The 18,330-nt window shown below is 42.6% G+C and overlaps 1 protein-coding gene across 1 annotated transcript in view; it reads left to right on the top strand.

Moving 5' to 3' along the window:
* Positions 1 to 17,953, top strand: part of Slc28a3 (solute carrier family 28 member 3) — a 68,960-nt gene extending 51,007 nt beyond the window's left edge. Inside the window, exons 10-18 of the mRNA XM_048351525.1 lie at positions 1,029 to 1,109; positions 3,232 to 3,357; positions 4,170 to 4,300; positions 6,221 to 6,389; positions 7,674 to 7,871; positions 14,330 to 14,411; positions 15,098 to 15,196; positions 15,415 to 15,535; positions 17,550 to 17,953. Coding sequence (XP_048207482.1) covers positions 1,029 to 1,109; positions 3,232 to 3,357; positions 4,170 to 4,300; positions 6,221 to 6,389; positions 7,674 to 7,871; positions 14,330 to 14,411; positions 15,098 to 15,196; positions 15,415 to 15,535; positions 17,550 to 17,676 — 1,134 coding nt within the window. The 3' untranslated portion in view covers positions 17,677 to 17,953. The remainder of the gene's footprint in view (positions 1 to 1,028; positions 1,110 to 3,231; positions 3,358 to 4,169; positions 4,301 to 6,220; positions 6,390 to 7,673; positions 7,872 to 14,329; positions 14,412 to 15,097; positions 15,197 to 15,414; positions 15,536 to 17,549) is intronic.
* The last annotated feature ends 377 nt before the right edge of the window (positions 17,954 to 18,330 follow it).

Raw genomic sequence — 18,330 nt, 5'->3', positions numbered from 1 at the left:
GAGTGGAGCAGAGTGACTCAACCTGAAGGTCAGGATAAAAGGAAGAGGAAGGCACTAAAGTACCACAATTCCCTGCAAGACTACCGCCAATAATATAACTTCCTCCAACTAGGCTCCGCCTCCTAAACTCTTCACTGCCTCCCAGCAGCATTATAGGCTGGGGACCACACCTTTAACACATGAGCCTTTTGGGGGACATTCCAGATCCAGACCAGTATAATAGGCCAGTACAAAAATGGGACCTATGAACTCTATTTATTAGAATTAAATAGAAAAATAAACAAATTTCACCTACATTCCAGTGTCCACTAGCTGAGTGATCTTTGAGAAAATAACCATTCTTTCTGTACTTGGTTTTCCCCAGTCTGTAAAATGGAAATAATTATAGAACCTACTTCAAGGGAGCAAAGTTCAATACATCACTGAAGTCAAGGGTACAACAGTGTCTAGAATGTATGGAGGCTTCCCATGAGGGTTAGAAATTTTCATTTATTATTTTCACATATCCATAGAATTTATTTTCTATGAAAAATATTCTTCAGGCATACATACAATAGGCCAGGTGCTAGACCTCATACTTGTAATCCTAGCTATTCAGAGGTGGAGAACTGAGGATTGCAGGTCAAAGCCAGCCTGGGAAGGAAAGTCCATGAGACTCTTATCTCCAATTAACTACCAAAAGCTCTGTAAGGGGAGCTGTGGCTCAAATAGCAGATTACTAGCCTTGAGCAAAAAAGCCCAGGGATAGTGTGCAGGTCCTGAATTCAAGCCCCAGCACTGTTGTGTACATGTGCACTCACATGCACACACACACACACACACACACACAAAACTTACCACTTGTATAGGATTTGATTGACCTGCTCTATAGGCTAAATGAGTTATATATACATTTAGCATTATCAATAACCTGTATTGTAGACATAAATATTTTGCTGCACTGTAAAGATTTTTTATCACTACTTTGGCATTTTCTTCTGTGTAAATATATAAATAATTCTTCACTGATATCCATTTCTTTCTTTTAGGTCGGATGGGTAATGCTCATTACTATGGGTTCATCACCTATCGAATCTATAGTTGCTGCTGGCAATATATTTATTGGACAAGTAAGTTGTAATATCAAAAATCAAATAAGAGCAAAATACCTGGCAAAATGCAATAGTCTCCTTCCAAAATGCAGGAGGGGAGGGAGAGGGGGAGGGGAAAAGAGAGGGGGACAGGGAGGAAGAGAGGGGAGAAGAGGATAGGAAGGGAGAGGAGAGGTTTCTAGGGAGAAGTAGAGTTGAGACATTTCACTAACACACAGGGCTTCCCAAGTACAAATTCTCACCGGAACTTTTCAGAGTTGATGGAATTTCTGAGGTCTCTGGTCAGTCTGCCCTGGGAGGCTAGTAACTTGTCCCCTTGGATGTTCTTTCCCATCTCAAAGCTCCAGCCTCCCATTCCTTATTGTAATGCCCATGGCAATGTGGAAACCCAGAAAAATGCCCCACCAGCATCCATAGGCTGCAGAAATACTTCCCATCCTCAGCTATCTTCACTGGCCATCTGCCTCTGCTGACCTGGAAGAAAAATGCCCTCAGGGTTTTCTTCTCATAAAAAATAAACTTTCAAGCTACACTTTTTCATTTCCCTGACCCACCACATGGATCAATACTCTTGTGCCTGTAAGCAAAGAAATATGAGGCCAAGAGATTTCTCTCAAAATAGCAGCATTTCTAAAAAAGAAAAATAAAGAGGGGGGGGTGGATACGTAGGAAAAGGTACTGAGCTACCCATCACTCAGGACATGCAGCTCCAGAGGATCACACACCAACAATTCCCCATGGGAGGGTGGCCAGTGCTGACACCCAAAGGAACTGGACTTGAAGCAAAACTCAGGTCATGCAGAAACACACATGACCCAGGCTTATTGTTCAAAGCAGGCTGTGTTTTCATGGTAAGCCTGGCTCACTGGCCCAGATGTGTCATGAATGGGAGGGGGAAGGAGACATCCTTCCTTCCCTAGGAGATGCAATCATAATGATTATAATCACAGAATTTCTCAGGACTCATTAGAATGCCCTCTTGAGTTGATTGCTAGTACCTATAGGGTAAGCAGGCTCACATATCAGGCTCCAATTGAGTCTATAAATTGAGGCATGGCCACTCAATCATATAGAACAATTTGAAATAATGAGGATAAAATTATAAAATTGCACCCAGGCTTCTGTGGTGCTTTTTGATACTTAATATGCTAAAGGTACTGCTCTTATTGATGGAGAACCCTACACTGCAGACTGATAAGATTCACATCCTTACAACTCTTCTGTCTAGTTCCTTTCCACATTCCAGAGAAGGAGAGGTCTCTGAAGTCTCTGCCTGTCAATTATGAATGAACTTGTGGCTCCTGTTTTTTGTTATTGCTAGTATATTTGTGTGTGTGTGTGTGTGTGTGTGTGTGCCTGTGTGCGTGTGCATACCCATGTGTGTATGCATGCATGCATGCAAGCACACGGGTCTCTATTTTCCCAAGGCCTCAGGAAACAGATTGTCAAGATGAAGCTGGAAGATGGAAAAACCCCAAGGCCAGGACACTGAACAATTACTTGGTCAAAAAAATTGGGGAGGGGGCGGGCTGGGAATATGGCTTAGTGGTAAAGTGCTCGCCTTATATACATGAAGCCCTGGGTTTGATTCCTCAGCACCACATATATAGAAAAAAGCCGGAAGTGGCACTGTGGCTCAAGTGGTAGAGTGCTAGCCTTGAGCAAAAAGAAGCGAGGGACAGTGCTCAGGCCCTGAATCCATGCCTCAGGACTAGCAAAAAAAAAAAAAAAAATTGGCGGTGGCTAAAACTCTACCGCTCTGAGCCATAGCTCCACTTTTTGGGTGGTTAATTGGAGATAAGAGTCTCAGGGACTTTGCTGCCCTGGCTTGCTCCAAACTCTGATCTTTAGATCTCAGCCTCCTGAGTAGCTAGGATTACAGGTGTGAGCCACCAGCATCTGTCTCTTGATCAACTCTTAGAAACACACACCAGGTCCTCCTACAGTCCAATTAGGGAGAGGCACTATATAACTAGCTTCACAAATTGGAAGATTTACTCATGACTATATAGTCATATTGACCTTAGTAGAGCACTAGCCTTAAGCCCTGGTCCTGAGTTCAAGACCCTGGACCAGCACAAAACTTAATAAATAAAGATAGTATTAATTACTCACATTAATCACCTTCTTTGATCCCCAGACAGAGTCTCCACTACTGGTCCGACCGTATCTGCCACACGTGACCAAGTCAGAACTCCATGCCATCATGACGGCTGGCTTTGCCACAATTGCTGGAAGTGTCTTGGGTGCATATATTTCTTTTGGGGTAAGTCTGTTTCAGAATTACCTTATGCAAAAGTCATCCTCTTTATTTTCAACTATTATTCTTTCCTTTCTTTTCCCTTTTTTGTTTTTTCTTTTCCATTGCTGGTAGAAAAGGAAGTCACCAGACAGCCCTTTTGCAGTATGGCTCACAGAAATTATTCACACTTGCTTTGACATTTGAATGTAGTGAGCCCAAAGAGTTTAGGGGTTCACTTTCATGTTCCTGCCACCAAAGTGTGAATTATATTCAATCATAAAATGAAATTACCTTGCCAGTTGCCCGTTACTGGTAGCTCATGCCTCTAATTCTAGCTATACAGGTGGCTGAGAGCTGAGGATTGAGGGTCAAAGCCAGCCCAGGAAAATCAATCGGAAAGACTTTTATCTCTAATTGGCCAGAAAAATGCTAGACATAGAGGTGTGGATCAAGTAATAGGGCATGAACCTTGAGTGGAAAAAAAAACCAAAAAACCAAGAAACAGCATGTCCCTGAGTGCAAGCCTCAATACTGGTGCGCATGCGCGCGCACACACACACACACACACACACACACACACACACACACAAATAAAAACATAATAACAGAAGGTGAAAACTCTTCTTTGAAAGATCTTACAATATAGTCATTTCTCTTTTGAGGGGATCCAACTTAGGCTTGGTGCTTTTGCCTCAGACTGGGGTCACTTGACAGATATTCCTCCCATAGTCCCTGACTCTCCTGCCCTATCTCTTCTTTCTCTGTGAGGCTTTTGGACCCTTCCCCTAAGTGCAGGGGAAAGGCCAAGCCTGCTCGTTTTGTTTTGGCAACTGCAGGTGTCATCTACCCACTTGTTGACAGCCTCAGTCATGTCAGCACCTGCGTCACTGGCTGTTGCCAAACTCTTTTGGCCTGAGACCGAGAAACCCAAAATAATGCTCAAGAATGCCATGAAAATGGAAAATGGGTAAGTGGGACCAACTTGGGATCTAGAGCTACACTGCAAATTCAAAGGACAGCAAAAGTTCTACTGCCAGAAACCACAGTGAATTAGGGTATTTGAGTAAACTGAATTTCCCAGTATTTAGACATTACCAAAACAATCTTGTTTCAAAGCTGGAGGGAAAACCTGTCCGAATATGTGAGCAGCAATATATTTCCTTAAGTGTTTATGATAAAGGTATTTAATTGTAAATGCAGCATAGTGTTCATCCACACTTGGTTTAATTAACACTGTCAGGAAGTCCTAGAATGACCATTTGTGGAAATTCCTCATGGCATAAGGAAGCTGCTTGTTTTCTTTTGCCCTGTGAATAAAAAAAGGAAGTATTTTATTAAATAACAATTCATCAGCCAACATGTGTCTGAGAGTCACCTCTTACTTTCTTACGGAAATAGAATCATTAGTCATAAACGGAAATAGCAAGTTGCCATGGATACAAGTAAAGGTTGAGCATCCTGAACTTAGGAAATTCAAAATGCTCAAAAAAATAGTATATATAAAACATAAGATAATTTCCTAAGATATCTTATAACATATCTACAAGGACTCTAAAATCTAAAATCTGAAAGCATATCTCATCCCAAGCATTTCAGATAAGAAGCCTTAAACCTGTAGATCCACTTATAAAGTTAGTGACCATTCCAATCCATGCAGTATATTATTTAAGGGTGCTGCCATGCCGGAGAACTAATAAGAAGGGGAATGATAAGCAGAATTTGGGGGAGACAGGCACCTCTGAGGTTAGAGTGAAGAGGGTAGCATGGGATTCAAAGATTATGTGGCATTCCATTTCCTTTTCTTCATTTCTATTTTTTCTAATACTGGTGGTTGAACTCAAGGCCTTGCATTTATTAGACTTACTTTCTCAGCTGGTGCTCTACACTTGAACCACACCTCAGCTCAACTCAGCTTTTTGCTTGTTATTTTGGAGATGGCATCTCACAGACATATTCTGCCCCAGCTGGCTTCAAACCATAATCCTTCTAGATCTCAGCCTCCTGAGTACCTATGTTTATAGGAATAGGTCACCAGCCCCAAGCTGACACTCCATTTCTTAAAGGAGTTGTTGATGATACAAGCCGTTTATAAATAGTACATTTTATGCCATATTTTATATTCCCTGAAAGCTACCTTTTTTTTTTTTTTTTTTTTTTTGGCCAGTCCTGGGCTTTGGACTCAGGGCCTGAGCACTGTCCCTGGCTTCTTTTTGCTCAAGGCTAGCACTCTGCCACTTGAGCCACAGCGCCACTTCTGGCCCTTTTCTGTATATGTGGTGCTGGGGAATTGAACCCAGGACCTCGTCTATACGAGGCGAGCACTGTTGCCACTAGGCCATATCCCCAGCCCTGAAAGCTACCTTTTTAAAGAAACATTATATGTTGTTATTATCTTTAAGTAGTTGTACAGAGGTGTTGGCATTCAACAAGTCAGTTTATGAGTATAAATGTATCCTGATTGATGTCACTCCTTGAACTCTACTTTTAATAGATGAAATTTTAAAATCCTATTTGTTAAATCATTTATCCAATTTGATTATCAATGCTCCAAAATTTTAAAAAATACTCTTAGGATAGGGCTATACATTGTGGTCGAATGAGTGCTTAGCATGTGTGAGGCCATACATTCAATCTCCAGTGCTACCCTCCCCCCAATAAAGGAAAGAAATGGACCAGTTTGATTCCCATACTCCCATTACATAAATTTCAACAATGATAAACCCTATCATGATTTTCACGAATCAGATGAGCACCTAGACCAAGGCACAGGCCTGGGGTTGGCCTCTCTCAATAACCCAATAACCTCTGTTTCTGCCATTTCTACCCCTGTGGCCTCCACCTACCAACAACATTTTAGTAATTCTGGAATTGCTATTTTTTAATGAAGTGACTCCAGGAACCTCCTAGAAGCCGCGACACAGGGAGCGTCTTCATCCATCCCCCTGGTGGCGAACATCGCTGTCAATCTGATTGCCTTCCTGGCCCTCTTGTCTTTCATGAATTCAGCCCTGTCCTGGTTTGGAAACTTGTTTGACTACCCACAGCTGAGTTTTGAGGTATAATTCTACCATGCTTCTGCCCTCTGTTTTGTTTCTGCCTTTCCTTGCTTAAAAATGCATTTGTGAGTGGCTGGGGATATGGCCTAGTGGCAAGAGTGCCTGCTTCATATACATGAGGCCCTGGGTTCGATTCCCCAGCACCACATATACAGAAAATGGCCAGAAGTGGCGCTGTGGCTCAAGTGGCAGAGTGCTAGCCTTGAGCAAAAAGAAGCCAGGGACAGTGCTCAGGCCCTGAGTCCAAGGTCCAGGACTGGCAAAAAAAAAAAAAAAATGCATTTGTGAGCCAGGTGCTAGTGGCTCATGCCTATAATCCTAGCTATTCAGAAGCCTGAGATCTGAAGATCACAGTTCAAAGCCAGTCCACGCAGGAAAGCCCATTAGACTCTTATCTCCAATTAAGCACTAAAGCCAGAAGTGGAGCTGTGGCTCAAGTGGTAGAGTCCTAGCCTTGAGCAGAAAAGCTTAGGGACAGTGCCAAAGCCCTGTGTTCAAGCCACAGAACTAGTACCATAAATAAGTAAGTAAGTTAGTTAGTTCATGAACAACCTTCCCTAACTACCTATGATGTATTTACTCTAACACATTGTAGAAACTTCTCTTAGCTCCTCCTTCCCCCAGCCATTCTTTTTTCTCCTGACCCCTTCCCCAAGAATCCAGGTTCCAAAAGAAAGGAGGGAGGGAGGGAGGGAGGGAGGGAGGGAGGGAGGGAGGGAGGGAAAGGAAGGAAGGAAGGAAGGAAGGAAGGAAGGAAGGAAGGAAGGAAGGAAGGAAGGAAGGAAGGAAGGAAGGAAGGAAGGAAGGAAGGAAGGAAGGAGCTTATTCAGCTGATAGATGTGAAGTTTAAAAATCCAAGCTCAGGTGGCTGCATCTACCTGTATTATTTCATACATGAGAAAAAGGCAGGAAAGGCAAAATGGGCACATGTAAGGAAGAGTTATCACGGGACAAAGGAATTGCCCACTTTATAACCACTTGTCTTCTTGAGTACTAATATATTCTAGAGGGAACAAATGCATTCAGTCTCACAAGAAAGTCATTTGGCCATCTCAAGGGCCTCACTGCCCCTCCACATCATTACAATGGGAACCAAAGCTCAGTGTGAGTTTGGGTGAGAAAAGAGTTTTAGCAACTTCTGAGAGACAAAGATGCACAGCTGGTGTGATGCCCCTTAATGGAGCTAGAGGTGACAGGAGCCATCTCGTCCCTGAGGAAGAGGGAAGAGAACTAGACGCAAATCATTCTTCCTTATAACAAAGCATCCGCTTGTGGTTTTCACAGCTCATCTGTTCCTACATCTTCATGCCCCTTTCCTTCATGATGGGAGTTGACTGGCAAGACAGCTTTATGCTTGCCAAACTCCTTGGATATAAGACATTCTTCAATGAATTTGTGGCTTATGAGCACCTCTCAAAATTGATCAATTTGAGGAAAGCAGCTGGACCCAAATTTGTCAATGGTGTGCAGCAATACATGTCGGTGAGTACATAGTCTGATTTTCCAGATGCACATTTGTCACCCAGCCAAGCACTGAGGTATATCAGAACCAAACCATAACCAAATCTCCACTTTTGTGGAGCTTATAATGTACATAGCACTTTATTATTTTCTGTTACATCACTTTACTGATATGTAGGGGGTGGATAGATACATGCACTGAGAGAGAGAGAAAGAGAGACCAAATTACTATGATTATTTACTTTTTTGTGTGTATATGCTGGTACTGGGGTTTAGACTCAGGACCTCATGCTCTCGCTTAGGTTTTTCACTCAAAGCTGGCACTCTAACACTTGAGCCACATCTCTACTTCTGGCTTTATGCTGGTTAATTGGAGATAAGAGTATCATGGACTTTTCTGCCTGGGCTGGCTTTGAATCATGATCCTCAGATCTCAGATTCCTGAATAGCTAGGATTATAAGTGTGAGTCACCATAGCCCAGCATGATATAATTTAGATTTAAGGACTACAGACACCAACACAAGCTAGGACTAGAATCAATCAACAAATACCTATCAAATCCCTTCTATGTACAATGTGGTATGTACTGAGGCCATAGCACTGAACTGAGGCCATAGCACTGGAATGGAGCCTTATAATGATAAGGCCCTCTGTTAGTCAACTTTCTATTACAATAACAAAATACCTGAGATAGTCAACTGAAAGTACAGAAAGATTTGCCTTGGCTCATTGTTTCAGAGGTTTCCATGGTCCATAGGTGCCATTGCTCCTAGGCCTATCACAAAGCAGAATGTGAAGGTGGGAGCTCAGAGCAGAGGAGGCCTCTTTAGTACATGGTAGTTGGGAAGCAAAGAGAGAGGAAGAGAAGGGGATTGTGGTCCTAATATGCCCTTCAATGTCACATCCCCAAGAACCTAATTTCCTTCCCCTGTCCCCAACTTTCTAAAGATTCCACTACCTCCCATAACATCAGAGGCTAAGGATCAAGCCTTTAATATACAGGCCTTTAGGAAATATTCAGGATCCAAATCACAGCAGACGCTATCATCATAGAGTTGATAGTCTATGACTGTAAAGGTCTGGACCTTCCAGGTCAAGGGATTTTAATGATCTCAGAGAAACTCTCTAAATCAATATAGTTCTGTCCATCTTCAAAAGATAACAAGCATGACACAATTGCTTATTGTCCAAGAGGCTGAGAGAACATCTGTCTATGTCAGGTGAATGAGGAAATTAGGTGAGGCTATATTTGCCTCCGAAACTTCTTTCTCCTAAAGAACAGAATGACCCCACATGGAATCTCTAAGGGAAATAGTAAACGTTTCTCACCACCACCATTACTCATGGAAAGCAGCCACTAGATGCTAATGTCATGGGCTTGTACTGGGTTTTACAAGGAAAGGAGAGGAAAAGCATGCTGCCTGGGCTTTGTGACCACTCACCCCAAGCCTCACCACCATCCCAGTGTTCTGAAGACCAAGCATGCAGATACAGTACTCTTCCTGCATATCACACAAGTGCAACAGCCTACCACAGGACAGTACTGGCTGTTATTTTATGGGTGGGGATCAGCCCATCTCGTTTTTCACATGTTTATTCTTCAGCTAAGCTTATGGTGAAACATAGCCAAATATCCTCATTATTTGGATTCCACTTAAACCAGTTTCTTTCCCTGCCAAAAGTGAAACAATAGGCCAAATGAAGTGAAATGTGTTCTATCCCCAACTACCAGTTGCCAGAAGAAAATAGTTTAGTTAATGAGTAAAGCAAGCTGCCAGTGCTGGCCATGCCAAGCAGTTTTGTGAAAAGACCAGCCTTGGGAAAGGTGAAGACAGAACTGAGGATCTGATTTGCTTTGGGAGTGAGCCCAGCAATGGCAGGCACCATGGAAACACAAACCCAATGCTATGTGGAGCCACAAGGGAACAGCATTTCAGCATTCCAAATTTCTGATCTCCACTCATCTAAATGGGAGTGATTCCCAGCCATTTCTGCTTACCAATGAGTGTTGGGATGTGTCCCAACATTGCCCTAGAATATCTGCCACAGACTGAAACACATCCTGTGGGTCCTTGAGGCAAAACTCTATGAAATCCACTGCCATTGTGATCCATTGCTGACCTGGGTCAGAATGTATGCGTAGTATCCACATATAGAGAATTTATTACTCCATTCTCATCTATCTCTCTCTCTCCCCCTCTCCTCCCACCTTCCTCTCTCCTTCCCAACCCCCTCTCTGTTTCTCTCCCTACCTCTCTTCCTTGCTCCTCTCCTGACTGACCTTTGAAGAGTTTGCCCTTGCTAGTTCAGCTCAAGCTGATCTCAAACTTATAATCTTCCTACTTCATCCTTTATGCTTCATTGAGTCCCTGTGTATGCTATCACTGGCTCTTTAACACACCTGTAATCCTAGCTACTCAAGAGGCTGAGATCTGAAGATCACAATTTGAAGCCAGGCTGGGAAGAAAGTCAGTGAGACTCATCTCCATTTAATCACCAAAAAGCCAGAAGTGGAGCTGCAGCTCAAGTGGCGGAACATAAGCCTTGAGTGAAAAGGCAAAGGGATAGGACCAGGCCTAAGTTCAAGTCCCTTTAACAACACATATACACATACATGATAATATTAGGAGTATTCATTTTATTATTATTATTATTAATTATTGTTATTATGTAGTTGTAGAGATTATAGTTCTATAAGCCAGTTTATGAGTACAATGCATTTTTTTTTTTTTTGGCCAATCCTGGGGCTTGGACTCAGGGCCTGAGCACTGTCCCTGGCTTCTTTTTTTTTTTTTTTTTTTGCTCAAGGCTAGCACTCTGCCACTTGGGCCACAGCGCCACTTCTAGCCGTTTTCTATATATGTGGTGCTGGGGAATCGAATGGAGGGCTTCATGTATATGAGGCAAGCACTCTACCACTAGGCCATATTCCCAGCCCCAGTACAGTGCATCTTTATCAATGTCATTCCTTTAATCATTCTCCCTTATTTCCCCCCTTCGATCCCTACCCTAAAGCTACAAAGCTCAATTTTTACATAATGTATATAGAATATAACTGCATTTGCTCACCCTCCTTCCCTCTCATTTTTAATTTACATGTAATATGTATTATGGTATTGAATTCCAGACAACACAAAAAGGTGTAGAGGGAAAAGTAAATCATCCTTCCCATTTCTCTGCCAACCAGCTCTTCCTCTTGGAACACACTGCTCACCCAATAATGTCTTGGCTACCTTTCCATATCTTTGTCTGTGACATGTTATTCTATTGCATAGCACATTGCAAATTCATCTAACTCATCCCTAATAAACACTGCTAGAAATTTTTTGCTATTAGAAATATGACCCCAGGGGCTAGGGATATGGCCTAGTGGCAAGAGTGCCTGCCTCATATACATGAGGCCCTGGGTTCGATTCCCCAGCACCACATATATAGAAAACGACCAGAAGTGGCGCTGTGGCTCAAGTGGCAGAGTGCTAGCCTTGAGCAAAAAGAAGCCAGGGACAGTGCTCAGGCCCAGAGTCCAAGCCCCAGGACTGGCCAAAAAAAGAAATAGGACCCCAGTGACCATCCTTTCTCATATACCACCTCTGCTCACCCATAATAAGGGCTGTAGAGTATATTATTATTTTCCTAATGCAGCTCATCTCTTTCCTTTGCATAATGTTCCACGTTTGTATACAAAGGCTAAGTGGAGTCACCATGGCCTCCTTTTCCTCTTCCTATAAAACCACACATGGCCACATCTGTGCATCCCCATCCCCAGATAGAAAGGAAATGAAAGCCCTTTGGGTCATCTCTCTCCCTGCAGTCTCTTAATAAGCATGCCTGGTTTTGAAGCCAATTGAACTAAATGAAAAGCACTAGAACGGATAGAGGATGAAGATGAACTTTTCCAGGAACTGTGGACTGTATAAACACTCAATACTTTTTTTCCTGCCTGCCTGCTATCTACACACAGTTTGAACCCAACAGGACAGTTCTCAGAAACCACAAGGGAGAAGAGGGGCCTTGTCATCAACAAAAACCTTGCCATAAACACTCAATTTTGAAATGTAGGCTTTCAAAACTCCAGATAGCACAAAGAGAGGGGGAAAATCACTGATTATGAAAGTAGAATTTGTTTGGTTTGTATTTTTAACCACATCAGGATTTTTCAGGATGTTGGAAAAAAAATATTTGTCCCCTTTGTGTGCATACCTGTGCCAGATTTGGTCTGACTCTCATTGCACAATATAACTTGCCAACTCTTCAGAACATCCTGTAGTCTGTCCTTCAACCTGAAAGAGTGTGGTCCTGAGCAGGACGGAGATCCTTAAAACCTGATATTGGTCCTAAGCAGTACCCTTGACTGTTGGGATGAGCCAGAGGGCCAGATGCATGTTTTCACAAACACCTTCCATCTGCCCCATGAAAGGGGCATTCTCTCACTTCCAAGTAGACTTTTGGCCATTCCCGTGAGATGGTCAGAGCTGAGGAACAGACAAGCACACACCAAGACCACGTTGTAAGAAACCACCTGTCATATCTGGGAAGTTTCTTTTTATTTGCGTAATTCTCAATTTCCCTATGGCACTACATAGTCAACAGCCTCTTGAAGACCTAATCTCAGGTAACTAACAATTTTTTTATACTATAGATTACTGCTAGTCAACTTTTTTTCCTCTGTGACACAATAATGAAGTAAATCAGATACTTGAAGAAATCAGATACTTAAAAAATCAAGCCAGGTACCTTGGTGGCTCACATCTGTAATACTAGCAACTTGGCTGAGATCTGGGGATCATGGTTCAAAGCCAGCCAGGGAAGATGAGACTCTTATCTCCAATTAACCACCAGAAAAACAGAAGTGGAGCTGTGTCTCAAAGTGGTAGAGAGCTAGCCTTGAGCAAAAAGAGCCAAAAAGGACGACACCCACACCCTGAGTTCAAGCCCTACAACTGACAGAGAGACAAAGAGAGACAGAGAGACTCAAATACTTAAAAGAGGTGATAGCTTAGTCTGGTTGCTTTTGGACCTGTTGTGAGGTGGAGCATCATGGTGGAAGCACAGGGTGGAGGAAGCTGCTTACCTCAAAGCAGCCAGGAAGTGAAAGAGAAGGCCCTCTTCTGTAACAAAGCTCCTATCCTGTAATCCAATAAACTGTGGATCCATAAGTGGATTAATGTAATCATGGGACCAGAAGCCTCAGAATTCAATCACTTCCTCTGCACACCACTGCACTGTGGACTAAGCCTTTGACATGTGAGTTACTGGAGGACATTGAAGATCCAAAATACAGTTATTTTGTTTGTTTCAAAGAGTGGACTCTGTTTTTGTGTGTGTGTGTGTGTGTGTGTGTGTGTGTGTGTGTGTGTGTGTGTGATGATTCTGGGGCTTGAACTCAGGTCCTGACCCTCTTTTTCCACCCAAAGCTGGCATTCTACCACTTGAACCGTGCCTCCACCTCTTGCTTTTTGCTCATTAATTGGAGATAAGAGTCTCTCAGATTTACCTTCCCAGGTTGATTTCAAACCATCATAATCAGATCTCAGCCTACTGAGTAGGATTACAGGTGTGAGTTACTGGTGGCCAACTTAGACTCATATTGTTGTAAATATTGCTTTCCTTTTTCTTACAGAGCAGTATTCTATTTAATGCATATATCCAGTTTGTTTTCCTACTGAAAGGCATTTGAGTTGCTTTAAGCATAAGGCTATAATAAGTAAAAGCTGCTATAAATATTTATGAACAGTCTTTTTGTGGGCATGTGTTTTTATTTCTCCTAGAAAGGAAGTATGGGCTATTCTGCTATTATATTTTATAAACAGCTTGTGTCATTTTATGTCCCTACCAACAACATGTAAGCATCCCTGTTGATTTACAGACTTGCCACACTTAATCTTGTCAGTCTTTTTCAATTCTAGCCACTTTAGTAAGTGAATAGTGGTAGCTCAGTGTGTATTAACTTAGGTTTCCATGGTGATTAATGATATTGAGCATCTATTCATGTGCTGATTGGCCATTTGTGTATCTTTTAAAAATATTCACATGTTTTTATCCATTCTCCCTAGAGTTTGTTTTTCTTGTGGAGTAACAGAAGTTCTTTATGTATTCTGGATAAGCTGTCTCAAATAAATATATTTTCAGGGCCAATTTTATATCACCAGCAACAAGTACTATGCCTGAAATGTTATGTACATGAGGTGGCCAGGTCATCGAGAATGAGATGATATCAATGAGTGTGAATTCTTATTTCTAGATGCTGAAACCACTAATTTCAAATCCACTGTAGAGTGTTTCTTGAATTGACACATCCCCTTTCCATCTCAAGGGGAGACAGTAAAGAGTCGAAGCAATGATAGATACTTGATACTACCCACCTGCATTTATTTGTCAATATTAATTCTGAAGGCAAAATATAAAGCCATGTTGGACTGTACTAGTCCTTTAACTGGATTAGGTCACATATCCATCAGTATCCTATGCTTCGTTACAGGTTCGATCTGAGACAATCGCCATATATGCCCTGTGTGGTTTTGCCAATATGGGTTCCCTGGGAATAGTAATCGGCGGACTCAGTAAGTGAAAAGAATATTCTTTACCAACAGATGTACCCTAACTTTTTGTTTCTGTTTATGTGGTACTAAGGAATCAAAACAAGGGCTTTATGCATGCTAGGCAAGCACTCTACTATTAAGCCACATTCCCAGCCCATAACATAACATTTTTTGGATCTTCATTTTGGTCTGCAGTGCTATTCATGTCAAAGGGAACACAGCCCTTCCATAGAGGCCCAGCTCTACAATGTACTTTCCCAGTGTCCACCGAAACTTACCTCAGGAACAAATAGATTGGACTTACCAGTGCTTCTCCTAACCCAAGGGTGACACATGGATTTTGTTTGTGTGCCAATGTCAGTAGATTTATATTGAGGACTAATGGAAATTTAGTGGGAAAACGCTATGATTTATCTCATTGTCTGCCATGATGACAACTGTGCTGGTGATCACCTTGCTAGTTGGCCCCTTCTTACAATGCATTTGCCTTTTCATGTCCTCCTTCTCTGTGAGGCCTTTGGAAGAAGCTGGGGGGTTATTTTGTTTATTAATTTATTTATTATTATAAAGATGATATGCAGAGGTAGGGCTTATTTCTCGTCCATGGACTCGATACTCTAGTCCTAAAGCAATCTATAAAGGCTGCAAATTAATTTCCAATCAATAGCCTCAACACAAATTTCACCTACTCTTTCCATATTTCCCAGCATCCATAGCTCCTTGCAGGAAGCGCGACATTGCCTCAGGAGCAGTGAGAGCCCTGATTGCAGGAACCATCGCCTGCTTCATGACAGCCTGCATTGCAGGTACAGGGTGCCGCCCCAGGTGTCCTGGGTACCTTCTGGGGAGGCAGGGTGGCTCACCCACGTGGGCACCACAGCTGCTCAGACAGCTAAGTGTTGGAGCTACTGGTAAGCATGTTGTAAAGGAGAAGGTATAGAACAAGTGGGTAGGGAAGCTAAGAACTAGAAAGTTCAGAAATTTGGTCAATCATGAAAACCAACAGTATTCTGTTCATCTCCAGGCTTCCTCTCTGACACCCCAGTGGACATCAACTGCTACAACATTCTAGGAAGTGCCTTCAACTCCAGTTACCTTAGCAACATGACAGATGTAGTATCTTGTTGCCAAGGTTTATTACACAGGTATTCATGGTGAAATTTTCTTCACGATCCCTTAGTAATAATCAAATCTGCCCTAAAGATTCCATCTACTTATCTTTTGTAACTTTATTAATTTTGTATATGTGTGGGCTTGTGCTTTGTTTTGTTTAGGCATCCTAGAGTTGAAAGTACTAGGGCCTCATGCTTGCTAGGCAGGCATGTCTCCACTTGAGCCACACTTCCAACCCATTTGCTTTAAGGCTATTTTCCAGATAGGATCTCATGCTTTTGCCCATGGACCAGCCTCAGACTGAGATCCTCCTAAGCACACGTTCCACTCAGCTGGATCACAATAGCCACCTCCACACTCAACTTACTAAGATGGAATATCTATCATTTAATGTCCAGGATGGCCTGGAGCCAAGCTCCTCCATAACTCTGCCTCTCAAGTAGCTTGAATTCTAGGCAGAAGACATCACACCCAACCTTCCTTCCACAGAAAGTTCTAACAACTTTTCATTTTAACTTTTCCCTAATAAAATCAGGGACTAAAATATTCAGTAGTACTACTCAAGTATTTCATTTGCTCAAGTATTTATTTAGCTATGCATTAGGCACATGAATTATTTCACTTGAAGTTTGCAGTCACCCTGGGCAAAGGTGGTCATTCTGTTATCCTAGCTACTCAGGAGGCTGAGATCTGAGGATCGTGGTTCAAAGCCAACCAAGGCAGGAAAATCCATTTAGACACTTATCTCCAATTAATCATGGAAAAAACTGGAAATGGCACTGTGGCTCAAGTGGTAGAGTGCTAGCCTTTAGTAAAAAGAGCTCAAGGACAGTGCCCAGACCCAGAGTTCAAGCCCCAGGAATTTTTTTTTAAATGTGGTATTGTATAAGTTGGGCTTTGTGCTTTGATTTAGTTTGGTTTGGCTTTTTTGTTTTTGAATTTGATATAATGGGACATAGAGAGGCTAGGTACACTCAAGAAAAAGTAGTCCCAGCACAGTCAATACATAAAATCCGGCCCACAAAATCAATACTCTTAGTTACTAACTTCTACTACCTCCCTTTCAAGAGAGCCAAGGCTGTCCCAATGATGTGGGACCACATAATGACACATGGCAGCCACCTCCCCCCCACCCCCCGCACTACAGTTTCTAGTCATAAAAACAATATCCTCATCCCAGTGGCTCTCTTTCATTTTCAAGTGTTTTATAGGGGTGAGCCTTTCCCTTCTTGGTTTATTCTGGAGGAAAGAAGGAAACCTCTTGAGGCCACCCAAATTTAAGAACCAGAATCACTTCTGTGAGGCACCTGTTTTTAGCATACTCTAGTTCAAAGATGATGACCAGAATGTGAAGGAGGAAGTCAGTTTCCTGCCCTGGGTTGTGAGTGTGTGTGTGTGTGTGTGTGTGTGTGTGTGTGTGTGTGAGAGAGAGAGAGAGAGAGAGAGAGAGAGAGTGGGGGTATAAGAGAGAGTATGTGTGTATATGTGTGTGTGTGTGTGCGCGCGCGCGTGCGTGTGTCCTGGGGCTTGCCTGCATGGCCTGGGTACTACTACTTAGCTTTTTTGCTCAAGGCTAGAACTCTACTACTTGAACCACAGCTCCACCTTCATCTTTTTGATGGTTAATTGAAGCTAAGAGTCTCACAGACCTTCCTGCCTAGGCTGGCTTGGAATCATGATATTCAGATCTCAGCCTTCTGAGTGGCTATGATTACAGGTGTGAACCAAAATGCCCAGCCCATGGGCTGTTACTTTGTTTTGGGGTTTTTGGTTTCTGTTTTCGCTGGTCATGGGGCTTGAATTCAGGGCCTGGGCACTGTCCCTGGAATTCTTTTTGCTCAAGGCGAGCACTGTACCACTGAGCCATAACTTCTGGCTTATTCTGTTTATGTGGTACTGAGGAATCGAACCCAGGGCATCATGCATGCTAGGCAAGGACTCTACCACTAAGCCACATTCCCAGCCCTGGGGTGTTTTTAATGCAACTTGTACCTACTGTATCGACCATGCAAGGCTCAACTAACTGTTCCATTCCATTCCCACCAGCACTTTGGCCAAGGGCCCCGGGGAAATCATCCCAGGAGGAAACCACAGCCTGTCATCTTTGAAGAGCTGCTGCACCTTGGTGAATCCATCAACACTTAACTGCAGTTGGATTCTCAACACATTTTGAGATCAACTATTTCTCCAGTGGAACTCGGTACATTTTCTGCTTAGAAAGAACAACCACCACCGAAAAAAAAAAAAGCAACTATACATAGATTAATAGCCTCCCTTGTTGAATCAACTTGAATCATAAGGAAAAAAGAAAAACAAGAGTGAACCTTTCAAAACTGCCATTGCTATTGCAGCTTCCTCCCCTTCTTTGTCAGCCCACTGCTTCTCCACTGAGAAGTGAAGGAATCCCATACTGAAGTGCCCACTCCAGGCCCAACCGTGTTTTCTGACCTTTCCAGACATTTAGCTAGAATACAGGTATAGATTGTAGATCCCAACAACTGGGCTGTGACTCAATCACAGACTCTTAGGGTATTGAATGAGTCTAAGTCATTCCAATTACTTTTTTCTTTTCTTTTGCCTGTTTTTGTTTTGAAACGGTCTTACTGTGTAGCCCAGACTAACCTTGAACTTGAGATCTTCCTGCCTCAGCCTCCAGAGTGCTAGAATGAGAGATATACACCACCAACAAGAATAACTTGTTTTCAACATACCTGGGGGGAGGGGGAGCGTGTCACTGCTAGGGTGATAAACTTGGATTACCTACCTTACCTGAGATACCTTGTACTTGAATCTTTCATGAAGAAAAGCTATTACTGGCTACCCTTCA

The sequence above is a fragment of the Perognathus longimembris genome, chromosome 1, assembly GCF_023159225.1.
Source record: "Perognathus longimembris pacificus isolate PPM17 chromosome 1, ASM2315922v1, whole genome shotgun sequence".
NCBI classification, from domain to species: domain Eukaryota; kingdom Metazoa; phylum Chordata; class Mammalia; order Rodentia; family Heteromyidae; genus Perognathus; species Perognathus longimembris.
This window is presented reverse-complemented; position numbering and strand designations above follow the sequence as displayed.